Source organism: Centruroides sculpturatus, unplaced genomic scaffold (assembly GCF_000671375.1).
Source record: "Centruroides sculpturatus isolate CEXI.00-Female unplaced genomic scaffold, Cexi_2.0 scaffold1497, whole genome shotgun sequence".
Taxonomy (NCBI): Eukaryota; Metazoa; Arthropoda; class Arachnida; order Scorpiones; family Buthidae; genus Centruroides; species Centruroides sculpturatus.
Genome location: NW_019385715.1, coordinates 172,016 through 185,989, shown reverse-complemented (window position 1 = coordinate 185,989; position 13,974 = coordinate 172,016). Strand labels below are relative to the sequence as shown.

Here is a 13,974-nt window from a genome sequence, read left to right as displayed (position 1 = left end):
ATATTTCGGAAATGTTGAGTTGAATTAGTCTAGAATCAATTAATTTTATGGAAGAAAACCTTTCAAACAGCCAAGTCTGTAAACTGCATACGTGCCGGGCTGTGATTGGCTCATGTATTTAAAGACTCTTAGAACATCAGTTTCATAAAGAACGGAATGTATCTATCGTGTTATAGGTGGGTAGACTGTATAAGTATAGGCGGCCCTCAACATTTGCACATTCTAGTTTTGCACAGTTCGCTATTTCGCACATTTTTAAAAAATTTAACTTTTTAAATATTTTTGTTGATAATGAAAAAATTTCCTTCCATGCAGAATGCTCATATGCTACAAACTGTGGTAGCTCACTCTACATTCTTGGACACACATTACTTCCTACAATAGCGGACTTCTCGGAATCCTAATCACTACTGTGTTATTCTGTGCAAGAGTTTAAAACAGTTTCAGTCTTGAATTGGGGCATGTGTCAACGTGTTGTGTGTTTTGCCAATTTATTTGTTTATGTTTAAATATTTTGTATTTATAAATTGAGAATCATGAGTGAGAAACAGAAACTGCAGTATTGATACGAACAAAAAGAAATTAAGGATTCATAAACTTCATACGATTGAGACAAAGATGGAAATAATTAAATGTTCTGAAAATGGTGAATCTTTTGCTTCAATTAGACGTTCGTATGATGTAAACAGATCTACAATATGTGCAATTTTGAAAAATTAGAGTAAAATTAAGGAATAAATATTTTAAATACTGTTTTTGGTGCATATTTTTTTACATCCCTCTACTTTCGAACATTCAACATTTGCACACACTTTCAGTAACCAATTATGTGCGAAAGTCAAGGGCCGCCTGTATTTAGTTTTTCACATCTAACAACTCAGGTTTTTTTATTTCTAAACAGTACTTTCTTAATTCTAATAAGCGCCCTCCAATAGTCAAGTGTATAAAATCACTTAACTGCGGTAGTTATTTAGTTGTGAGTTTGGGCATGGCCAACAGGCTGGGCACATGTAGTATCCCAGGTTTTCTTTACATTAGCAACACATAAATAGGGTCCAGCGTCTCATAAAAGTCTTCTCAGGATGCATCTCCCTCGGCAGATCACTAACCAAATAAACCAAACTAATTCTAACAAGCAATTATTTATTGTGACTTTGTCACAATGCTGGGTTGCAACTTTTTGTCACAATGTTCTCAATTCTATTAGTGTTGTCTTGTCCTTATACAACATACTTTTCATGTTAGCAATAGAGTCATGTTGGTCATCTATCTAACTCTAACCAGGGAAAATTTTGAATCAAAGTAACATGACTTCCATTCTAAATCAGAAGTTCATATACAGATAATCTGACCCTCCTGCCCCTAAGCTTTCCACATTTGGTCTCAACTATTTAACTCCATTCTCAAGATTAAGGAAGGGCAGACAGTGGATGACAGTCAGAATTTATAGGTCTACAATTTTTTCAAATTGCAGCACCATAATTTTTTTTATAAATGCAATATTTATGAGAACATACTTCCCACGTAGTTTATACAGTCTGTTACCAAACTTTAAACACTTTATTATCACATAAAACAAGTCATATGAAGTCTTTTGGATGTTAAGGTTAGCAACTTCGATCACATGTGGGGCCATCACAACCTATCCAACACAGATCACTTTTCAAATATTAATAGTAGACCAGTATTAATTATTTATCGTTGACCATCCTTTCTTCTGGGAGGAGGTCAACGCCTACTTTTGGTCAATTTAACTTCTACTCCCTTCTGCAACAGTCCCTTCTTTCTATTGGACCAGTTGTATGGTGGCATTCAAATAGAAAATTACATAATATGAGGTTACTGGTGAGCACAAAATATATTTTAAGTGGTTTTCAGGGGTGCTGAGGGTAAATATTGTTCTGTTTTGTTGTGAAATTTGATTGGTTGGCAGATCACTATTTGATATTTGGCCGTGAATGGAACAGTTTCTTAGGGTTAACATTAGGAAAAATTATGATACCATAAATTTTTTAAGATATATTTTCAATTGGTGTCTACTTGACCAATGAAATTATGCCATTTTGTACCATCCGAGTATCACGATAAATATGACAATGGTAAGCTAAAATAACCAAACTTTATGATTTTTGTTTTAATGTTTGTTATATTATAATATTTGATTTACATAATTACAAAGGTTATATTATGTAAGGGTGCACACCAAGTGACCAATCTAACACATTTTAAAAATTCTTTATTTTTGTACTGTACACAATTTAAAGAATTTTTAAAATTGTTAGATTCATCACTCATCACTCTGTGTGATGAACCCTTATGTAAGATAATGTTCATAGTATTATAAATCAAATACTATAATATAATAGAAGGGTTAGAAGTATGAAATAATCTTAAGTTTGTACTTATTTTTTTGCCCGGGTAATGCTGGGCTCATCTGCTAGTTACAATATAAATGTTTTTAAACCTTCAAATTCAACATCAGTTGTTTTTTAATAAAACAAATCCAACAAATCAGACTACATTTAAAATTTAATTTGTTCTGTTTGGAAGATTTTTTATTAGAAAGTAGTTGATATTGGACTGAGAGTTTTAGAAAAAATTATTTTTAGTGATAAATAATTGACTTCTATACTTGTTTGTTTTGTTTTTACTATGTATCAGTTATTGTTTTCTCCTTTAAGTGATTACTGATTATTGAACTTTCTTTTCAGATTGTTGATTGCAATCTTGTAGAGAATAAAGGATATATAAAAATTAAAGTAGAAATTCCCAAGCATCCAGATTTTAGAGAAATTATAACAAATGAAAAAGTAAAGTTTTTAATATTCATTTTCCAACTTTGTGCTGTACTAAAGCATAAAATAGTTTATTTCAATCTTACTTTATAAAAGTAATACAGTTGAACCTTGCTTAATGAGCATCTCTCATAATGAGCAAAACAGATTGTAAAAGAAATAACTCGCTTAACAATTGATGAGGAGAGGGGAAGTCTCGGATTGTGCGCATGCTACATCAGTCTGTGTTTAGCACTCATTCTGCTAACATCTTAGTATTGCTTGTGATCACACATTTTTCCAAACTTGTGTTCAGACATATTACATATAAACATCAACAACCATAGCCCGTTATATAATAAACACGCTAAATGATATACCAAATTCTTGGGCTATGAGCTATTTAATAATTATAAATAATTAATTTTTAATTTAGACATTTCTAAAATTTAATTTGGAATTGGTCATTAAATTTAATACAAGATGGCAGTATAACTGTCAACCTCTAGTCAAATTAATCAGTTTCTAATATTTAATTATAGCCTTTACATAGCCCAAAAATTTGGCATATCGTTTGGCTGTTTATGAGACATACTTTTTTGTTTCCTGCAAATCGAATTTGCATTCCAGGTTGGTTCATTCTGTGCTAAAGAAAAGATGAAGATGATTCATGCTTCTTAACAATGTATATTGTACGAGGGCGGATTTTTCAAGCTCTGATGGTCCCTAAAACAAAGACAAGTGTAAATAACAAAATAAATTTATTACCAAAAGTTGGGTACAAGCATGGTTACTTTTCAACATAACCACTCTGAAGATAGAAGAATTTGTCATATCTGTGGACAAGCGTTTCCATCTCCTTGTCATAGAATGCCACCAGTGAATTGAAATGGCCTTAACAATGTTGTTTTGAAGATTATCATTAGTCTCAAACTTCTGCCCTGCTAGCCACGTTTTCAGTTCAGGAAAGAAGTGGAAGTCTTCACACATGAAAAAGTTTTAAGCTGGGTGGAAGTCTTCACCACCTTTAAACACCCAGCATAAAGCCCTGATTTAGTGCCGAGCAACTTCCATCTCTTTCCTGAACAGAAAAAGTGGCTAGGAGGGCAGAGGTTTGAGACTAATGATGATCTTCAAGTCTTCTCAAGGCCTTGGCAGCAACATTCTATGACAAGGGGATGGAAAAGCTTGTCCACACACAGATATGACAAATGCCTCAATCATCACAGTGATTATGTCGAAAAGTAACCATGTTTGTACCTGACTTTTGGTAATAAATTTATTTTGTTATTTACACTTGTTTTTTTTTTTTTTTTTTTTTATGGACCACCGGAGCTTGAAAAAAAACAGCCTACATATAATTTTCTTTAAATAAACATTATACATAAAATATTTGAGTATTTGTTTTGGCTTGGAATGCATTATCACATTTTGGGGAAAATTGTTTCGCTTAATGAGTGTTTTGTGTTATGAGTAAGATTCTGGAATGAAGTATGCTCATTTAATGAGGTTCCACTGTATACAATTTTTACTCTATCATTTTTAACTTTTAATTTTTGTAATTATATTTTAATTTTGTTAGTTATTGTTGTTATTTTATTATGTTTTTATTTTATTCATTAATATAATCAATGTTCTCAAATATCTCATAGCCTTTAGGATTAACTAAAATAATATAAAAAGCAAACAATATATTTATTATGGGCCAAGTGATTAATAGAGTGATTAATAAGGCATTATTTATAATGCCCAGCCATTATGAATAATGACTGAAATGGCCATGTAGCTTGATAAATATTGATTAATTTATTGAATTGACCAGACATTATGAATAAAGCTATATTCCCTTTGGGCAATTTGATTTTCAAAAAGAAACTCCACTTTTTTCATTAAGAATCATTTATTTTTTGTGAATTGTTCCAAATTCCAAAGTATTTTAAAAACAATATGTGATTTTTAAAAGTGCTATCAACTATATTAATTAAACTAATGTTAACAAAAAGTCTTATTAACAAATTTATACTTCAATGAAAAATCAACTTAAAGGAAACTTATGGAATGTCAGTTTTGGTATAACGTTTATAAAAAATTAAATATTTCTTTAGGTTATTCATTCAAACAATTAAGACTTTGATGACATTTGCTGATATTAACTCCTTTTGCCGATATTAACTCATTTAATTAGTTGTTGAAGAGGTTATTCAAATCACTTAATGATTGCTGCATGATTGTTATTTTTTTTGAAAGAAGAAAATAATATTTTAAGAGACAAAAATAAAATTAAAATGTTGCACAAGTTTACCTATTGACCACATGAATTTAAAATTTGATAATAAACACAATACACATACGCAACTCAGATGCAAGAGCTGATTGGCTAGCACATGTTAAATGATCACTTCTCAAAGTATTATTATCACTTTGCCCAACCAGGAGATAGCAGTATTCATAGTGACTGGTCAATCTGATAAATTATGATAAAAAATCCTGAAATTTATTATAGTGCCTGATTTTGTTTGTCATTATTCATACAGGCATTATACATAATGCCCGTATTAGTTTACTTAGTTTATAATATTTATTTCATATATTTACTATTTTCAAAATTTTAATTTAAATGATACAGTAGAGCATCGATTATCCGACTCAATTGGGGACTGGGGTTGGTCAGATAAATGAAAAAACGGATAACCGAAAAGTATGAAAAAATACATTATTAATAGACTATAGTATACTAGTAGTCTGGGATGTCCCCTAGTGGGCATTCTTTACAAATTTCCATGAGGCACAGTTCCTTTGACTTTTTTGTTCCTATCAATATGCTCTACAGCTCTGTTAAAGTCCCAATTGCATCATACGGATCTATATTTCTATCTATTAAACATTCTATAAAACTTTAAAATAGTTTAACTTGTTTATTTATCTTTGGTTGTAAACCTCGATTTTAAATGAATCTGCCATTTTTTTCAACAAATTTCCCATGAGTCAATGCGCGACGTTCACTGACTTGTGAGTCACGGGATGTTGTAAACGTGCAGCACAAGGTTAATCAAGGCATATAATAAGGCAAGGCAAGGCATATAATAATTATTAATACTATTCCATGGTATCAATAATAAATTCCTATTACAAATAAAAATAACTTATTGTTAATTTAAAATCATCGCAAGGGCACCTCTAGTGCCCGTTTTTGGCATACCGTTACACGGACAGACGGACAGATGGACACGTGTTCAATGGGATATTATATAGATAGATTAGTATATCCCATGCAATCAGTATATTGCTATTGACCTACTTTGCATTGAATTTTCATCGATGTTAAGCCTAACAAAAATTTTTTAAAATAATAATCATCGCTACTGTATCGTTAAAAATTATTTTAAAATTATTTTATTGCTCAAACAAATCACCACTCATAATTACAAAATTAAGCCTCGTTTAAATACTGGTCTTTCATGGTCGAGCCAATGTTGCCAGCTAAAACACGCAAAATTTAACAAAAATAATATCAAAGTAGCCAAGACAGCCAAATATTGTAGTGCCAAATCACTAGTGGACATCTGAATTTGATGACTAGAACGCGGTTGGTTAACCGATGTGACGGTTGATCAGGGGTTGGATAATCGATGCTCTACTGTATATTCAAATAATACTGGATAAAGTAATACTGCAAATTGTATTTTGTCTTCCTATTAATTTTAATATACTTGATCAGAATAGATTGATTTAATCCCGATAAATAAACTGCAGGAGCATATTTTTGCATTATAACTCATTTATTTCAATAAAAAATAAAAAAGTACTTATGTAATACTGATGATATCTAGGAACTTTTGATAATACAGTGGGTGATCGGTTAATGAACAAATTGGATAACAAACACTTTCACAAAAGATTTTTATGTTCGGATAACGAACACCTCACAGAACAAACACAAGAAGTGACGTAAAATAATGAATATCAATTGGTCTTCCCTTGTCTTCAGGCAACAATTCGAAACTTTTTGGGGCATGGGAGACATCGACACTCTACAAGGTATATACTGATCGAATAGTGTTTATTTGAACTTTGAAACTCTCCCTTGTAATTCCAGCCTTTCATTTTTTTTGACAAACAATTTTTTTTATAGTATAGACTGTTGGGCTGGCACTCCTTAAGTTTTGCGTCGGTTTTTATTTTCAAAAAGTGAGAGTATAATAGCAAAGGTAGATAGTGGAAAGAAGATGTCTGATGTTACTGGGCAGTATGACTTGAACAGGTTTACAGTAGGCTGCAGTTCAATCTTATCTAAGAAAGATACTGTATAATCAAGAAGACTCAAGCAGCTAAATGAGTTAGAAAAATCACATCTGAGAAATAAAGAACATTGAAGAGCTCATAATGGAACCTGAAACTGATTTGACGACAGAAGAATGCCAAGAAACTTGGCAAAATATATTTTCTTTTGAAAAAGAGGATTAATGCCGATATCTGCTATTAAACATCTTTTGAAGAAGTACAAGGATGTCAGAACAACAGTTTTAGAATGGCATTCAAACCAGGTTGAGGTTACTAGGCTTAGGAATCTCTGCAATTACAATGCTATTAATTACTTTTGAAAAGTCCTGAAGAAGAGAGAAAAGCAATCAACATTAGACAGATTCTTTAACCCTCACAAATGGAAAAAATATGACTAATAAAAATGCAAGACTCTGTATGTATGTATTTTTATTATTACATATAAATAAACGTAGTAAGAAAGTATATATTTTTTACTTTTTGATGTTTCAAGAACAAATTAATCAAATTCCCATAAAAACCTATGGTAAATTGATAATCGGTTAACAAACAATTTGGATAGCGAACAAAGTCTTGGAACAGATTATGTTTGTTAACTGATCACCCGCTGTAGTTGGTGATGAATAGATGTAAAATTCTGTTTCATTAATTTTGCATCATTTTAAATTAAATAATTTATACGTTTATGTAAAATGACAATAAAATTGTTAAGTGATCATATTAAATTTATAATATTTAATCTCTTAAAGATTAAATTGGCTATTATTTTGTATTAAAGAGAATTTTTTTTATGCAGTACATTTGCATGAACAACTATATGCCAGGATATCTAGTAGCAAGGAAGCTTGGAATAGGCAGTTATCTATTTTCACGAATGACTGGAACATTTTTTGTTCAGACTAATTCTCGAGAAAGCATGAATGCGAATAAAGTGAATATAGGATTAAATTTGAAGTTTAATGCTAAAAATGAAGAGGTGAAAGTTGTTTATAAATGTTCCAATATTAAGATAAAAAATTTTCAAATGTGTAGTTTAACATAAATTTGTATTTTTAGATTCCTGGTTTTTCAAAAAAGTCAGATGATGGAACTTGGTTATATTCTGATAAAGCACTTGAAATTATGGATAATTATTTGAGAGAGTAAGTTGACTATTTTAAAATATTTTCAGAGATCTTATTTTGAATATGTACATTTATGAACTGCACATATACCTCAATATATATTTTTTATATTGTTTAATATAAAATAATGATATATATAATATTGAAAAAAACCTTAATAAAATAATGTATATGTTATTTAATTATATAAATTTAGAAGATAAATATAATTTGAAGTATACTCAAATATAACTTTTTAATTTAGGTTTCCTGAATTATTTGAAAAGCTAGTTACTTTGTCAGATCATGATATAGTTCATATAAGCAATTTATTTTCGTCTGAAGAAGATGGGTATATAAACAATAATATATAAGAAAATAATATAAATATTTTTATTTCAAAAATTAGCTTACTTATTGTAAAATTTAATTTTTAAGAAAGGAAATGCTGAAAAAAATAACTAACTGGTTAAAATCTCAACCATGTGCATCTGTGGAAAGGAGGAGTTGCAATGCTAGAGTACTAGACATCTCAATTGTAAAAGTTATTGAAGATGTTGTTGACAACAATCAGAAAGTAAATAGATTTTATTTGAAATCATTTTTATTAAATAAAAAATCAGATGTATATTTATTCCTCTTTAGAGTGAAAACAAATCAAAGTATGTCTTGACATTGGAAAAGCCAAATCTTTTATATTGTCCTGCAAATACAGTTGGATGGTCTGCACCAGATCCTCAAGCCAAATATGAGTTATATGACAGAGTTATAGCAGTACAAGAGAATCATACAGTACCATTAGGTACAAGAGGCACTGTTATAGGAATTAATGAAAGTAAGTTTTATTTACATGAAATGCATATTTAAAATTTAATGTAATTTGTTTTTTTTATCTTTACCTATTAACAGTATATAATTATATAAAATATAAAAGGGTTGTTCAAATGAAATATAGGTTGAATTATATAAAACATATGGAGTCACTGGTAACCATAGCAGAATTATAATGAACACAACATAATGACAAAGTTGCATTAGCTATTCTAAGAAATCATCTCCCACATTCAGACATGTGTCCCAATATGGTACAGGTTTGTGTGTACTCTCTGCATAGAAAGAGAAAGGCTGCTGGATGAACCATAGTTACAGCTTCTTGTACTTACTTCAGATCTGAGACTTTTAAGAAACTTTCTGACAGCAATGTCCAAGCAGCTTAATAACTGAATGGTTCATTCAGCAGCCATTGTCTTTCTGTGTGAAGAGTGACAAATCTGTACTGCACTGGGACATGTGTCTGAATGCAGTTCAGACATTTCAGTTCAAATTCAGTTTGGCAAAAATATCAGTGAAAATTTTAAAAATTTTAGCAGGAACACCAGAAAAATATGCATGAATCAACTTTTGAAACTTTAAGAACTATTCTTATTAACAATGATAAAATGAAAATATCATATATACAAGAGTCGTTCAAGGTTAAACGAGACTTTTATTTCTACAGACCAAAAAGAATGTCCAAAACATGTATAAACTATGTTAATTTTTTGAAGTACTCTCCATTTGTATGTAGACACTGTTCCCAATGGCAGGGTAGGTCCCTGATACCTTTCTCACAGAAAGAAGTGGGTTGACGTAGCCAGCACAGGACAACTTGCTGCAGTTCATCATCTGTCTGGAATTTTGTTCCTCCCAGGTGCCCTTTAAGAGGCCCAGATAAATGATAATTGCTGGGAGCTAATCACCTTTGATATGAAACCAATTCAGAAGCTGCTCATATGTCTACTTGCATGCCCATTTCTGATCACATGTCAGCTGTCAGGGAATCCATCTGGCACACATCTTGTGGAACAGTAAGTGCTCGTGGATGATTTTCTCAACACTCCCAACACTGATGGACACTTCATCTGCAATGTGTCTCATGGTTACTCACTGGTTTTCCAGGATAACTTGCTCAATCATGCGATATTCACTGGTGTTACTGCAGTTTGGATGAACCATTTGAAATTTGCTTCATTTGTCACCAGCTTTCATCCTTCATTAAATTATCGACAACATTTGTACACTCATGCCCGCGATAGTGTTTGTTTCCCATACTGTGCACTCAATCTTCTCAAAATTTCAGCAAGTTTAATTTTTTCCTTTATGAGAAATTTGATTCTGTGCCACCATTGCACCATTGCAGACACATTACCTTCCACCACGATCACTAAAACTGTTACGCATGTGCAAAATACAGCATGCTTGTTACCAACCTTTTGAGGTGGATAATGCTACTTCCTCTTTGGGTTTTATTGTGCTATAGTTACTTTTTGAAATTATAGACCCAAAAGTCTCGTTTAACCTTGAACAACCTTTGTAATATTGCAGAGATGTTTCATTCATTCATTACAATCTTCAAAAATTTGCTGTTTTTGACACTTCTCTCTGCATTATTCAGAGAAACTTTTAAAATGGGTTTGTAATAAAAATGGACCTGTTTATCCTTCATGTATGTGAAGTACAGTATGTTTCTTCTTCTTAAATAAAAGACAGACTGTACCAGACTAGCATGAGTTAGAGCAAATTTTGGTTTTATGATGCAAGTTGCCATGTCATAGAACGTAAAAATTTAATTCTAAGTTTTTCATAGTTTACCTCATTCTGATAATAGAAAAAAATGCTTTATTATTTGAGAAATTATAATTAACTTATTTATTATTCTTATAATAACACAGTATCAAATTAATCGTCCTAATTTTACATTATGAATTATTTTTAAATTTGGCTTTCATACACAGTGGTGCCTTGGTATACGTTCGCTTTAGAATACATCCAATTCGGAATACGTTCTGTTTGGACGAAACAAATTTTGCTCGGTATACGATATATGACTTAATTCAATTATACGCGCCATCTATGAACAAGTAGCACTATTGGTGTACTAGCCCCACACTAGATGTTCATGGTGCCACGGTTTATAACTTTGTTAAATTTCTTCTGATTTTAATATGTAAATAAAATTTTATTATTTTTATTAATCATGAATTGCAAAAAAGCAAATTAAAAGCAACAGAAAACTAAAAAAATGACTAGAATCACAATGGAACTGATAAAAGAGATTGTTGAGAAATATGAAGGTGGCATGCGTGTTTGAGATTTTGACTGTTGCATACCGTATTCCGAGAATGACGATATCAACAATCATGAAAAATAAAGACATTATTAAATCTGCTAACATTGCGAAAGGGGTTAAATCAATTTCTAAACAGAGATCAAAGACATTAGATCATGTTGAGAAATTGCTTTTGCTTTGGATAACTGAAAAACAATGTGCTGGAGACAGTGTATCAGAAGAAATTATTTGCAAGAAAGCTAAAAAAATATATGCTGATCTCATGAAAAATCAAGCAGGAACTAGCCAGGAAAGTGAGATGTTTAAAGCCAGTCATTTTTTTTACATGAGAACAGACTAATAATTTTTACATTACTTCTTATGGGAAAGGTTGGTTTGGTATATGTCCTATTCGGTATAAGTCCAAACACTTGGAACGGATTAAGGTCGTATACCGAGGTTCCATTGTATATTAATTAAATTAACAAAATTTTAAAATTACTATACTTATATTGTAATGGGAAAAAATAATCATGGTGTATATAGAAACTTAGATTATGTTTAATTATTAATATTAGTTAATCTTAGATACGAAGGGAATCTGATATTAAAGGTACAGGCCAAAATTACACTAACATTTATAATTAAAGAAAATATTTAATACCTTCCACAAAAACTACTTACCTTTGTTTATTTCTCGACATACTTGCCATAAACATTGAGACATTTATCCCAGTGTGACACAACTTTAAACATCTGTTCATGGTACTATTGCTTGTCAAATTGTTTGAAGTAGTCCAGAACGGTGTCTTCCAATTCCTCCTGATCTGCAAAGTGTTTCTCCACCAAAAATTTCTTTAAAGGTTCAAATAAATGAAAATCTGATGGGGGGCTAAATTTGGACTATATGGAGGATGTTGCAGGATCTCCCAATTCTGCCATGCCAACCACAGTTTGGTTTGATTTGATATGTGGAGTATAGTCCAGATTTAGCCCCCTTTGATTTTCATTTATTTGGACCTTTAAAGAAATTTTTGGTGGGGAAACACTCTGCAGATCAGAAGGAATTGGAAGACACCATTCTGGACTACTTCAAGCAATTTGACAAGCAACAGTACCATGAAGAGATGTTTAAAGTAGTGTCACGCTGGGATAAATGTCTCAAAGTTTATGGTAAGTATGTCAATAAATAAACAAAGATAAGTAGTTTTTGTGGAAGGTATTAAATATTTTCTTTAATTATAAATGTTAGTGTAATTTTGGCCTGTACCTTTAATATCAAATTCCAAATGTACATTAATTAAATGTAATATTTTTTCACTTATTTTGCAGATGAAAAGCAGAATGAAACTTTATATACAATAGTATTTGATAATGAGTTTATGGGTGGTCTTGAATTAAACTGTTCTAAATCACGAGGTTATCAAATGAAACCTTCTGATTTAATAAATATTTCTTATGGTGAAAGAGTTAATTTACTTGATATTGGAAAGAATTTTAAGTCAAATCAACAGTCAATTTATAATGAGGTATATTTTATATTTTTTGTTTAATTTATAAAAAATTTTAACTTGCATAATAAGTTTAAACTTAATCAAAATACATAAAAATATGTAAGTTTAATTAGTTCTGTCTAATATATAGAAATTTATACAAGTTTCTTAGTTATAAAATAATCTATAAATTAAAAAGTAAATTTGTATACTCTGTTTCATATACAGTACTAGTAGCCCGGGACGCCCCCTAGTGGGCGTTCCAGCAGCATTACAAATTCCTGAGACATGTTTAATGCACTTAATATATGAAAGTTGTGTGCGCTTAATGTTTAAAAGTTTGATTCAGTTAGTATATATAAATGTATACATTTCTTCATCTTCTGCAAGCCTCCACGTGTTGATTGTGCTATTCTCTGTAATGTTTCCTGCGCACGTCTCTCCCTTTGTCTCGCAGCAGCGGCAGCTTTACGTTCCCCCACAGTGGCGTATTTCTTTGGTCGTGCCATGAAAGGTTTCTATTATTATATTAAAATATTAGCTTAACTATTTCACTTATCGTTTTATCGTAGCGGTTCAAATCTATCCGGTTTTTCGTTATTCGCCCCCTAGTGAACATTACAGGCATTCCGTGACAATAATAAATTCCTATTACAAATATACTGAATTATTTATATTGTTATATTGACCAAATAATAATTTATTGGCCAAATGAATAATAATAATTTATATTGTTAATTTAAATAATAATTAAAATTGTTAATTTGAATGTTTGAAATATGACACACGATAGGGGCGCCTCTAGTGTCCGTTATCAAATGGTTACGGGACAGACGGACACGTTGAATGGGTTATATATATAGATACTGTATATTGTGTATATATGTTAAGTTCAAAGATCAAAAATGCTCAATGAGCAAAAGAAAATGGAATGCTTTGTGGCTTTACTGAAACAATTACAACAAGAAATTTTAAATTCTGGATGCTTATAGAGTCACAATGCATTCTGCTATTTTAAAAAATTCTATAAATGTGAAATTTGTGTCATGACAGTTAAAAATATAACCAAAACACATTCCTGCATTATCAACATACCATAATGTGTCATTGCAGGAACAACATAGAGGCATTTTTATAAATCTGGAAGTATATCCTGGCTTTGATCTGGGTATATCTCCATATTTTTATGAGTAATCTGTCAGGATATGTTCAACTCCATCTTTTACCATGCTGAC

At 31.0% G+C, this 13,974-nt stretch overlaps 1 protein-coding gene across 2 annotated transcripts in view; it reads left to right on the top strand.

Moving 5' to 3' along the window:
- The first annotated feature begins 2,683 nt into the window (after positions 1-2,683).
- LOC111641471 (5'-3' exoribonuclease 1-like) overlaps positions 2,684-13,974 on the top strand; it is a 31,784-nt gene continuing 20,493 nt past the window's right edge. For both annotated transcript variants that reach the window (XM_023387642.1, XM_023387643.1), the window contains exons 1-7: positions 2,684-2,810; positions 7,852-8,031; positions 8,112-8,197; positions 8,424-8,510; positions 8,597-8,735; positions 8,804-8,993; positions 12,579-12,775. In XM_023387642.1, coding sequence (XP_023243410.1) covers positions 7,861-8,031; positions 8,112-8,197; positions 8,424-8,510; positions 8,597-8,735; positions 8,804-8,993; positions 12,579-12,775 — 870 coding nt within the window. In that variant the 5' untranslated portion in view covers positions 2,684-2,810; positions 7,852-7,860. The remainder of the gene's footprint in view (positions 2,811-7,851; positions 8,032-8,111; positions 8,198-8,423; positions 8,511-8,596; positions 8,736-8,803; positions 8,994-12,578; positions 12,776-13,974) is intronic.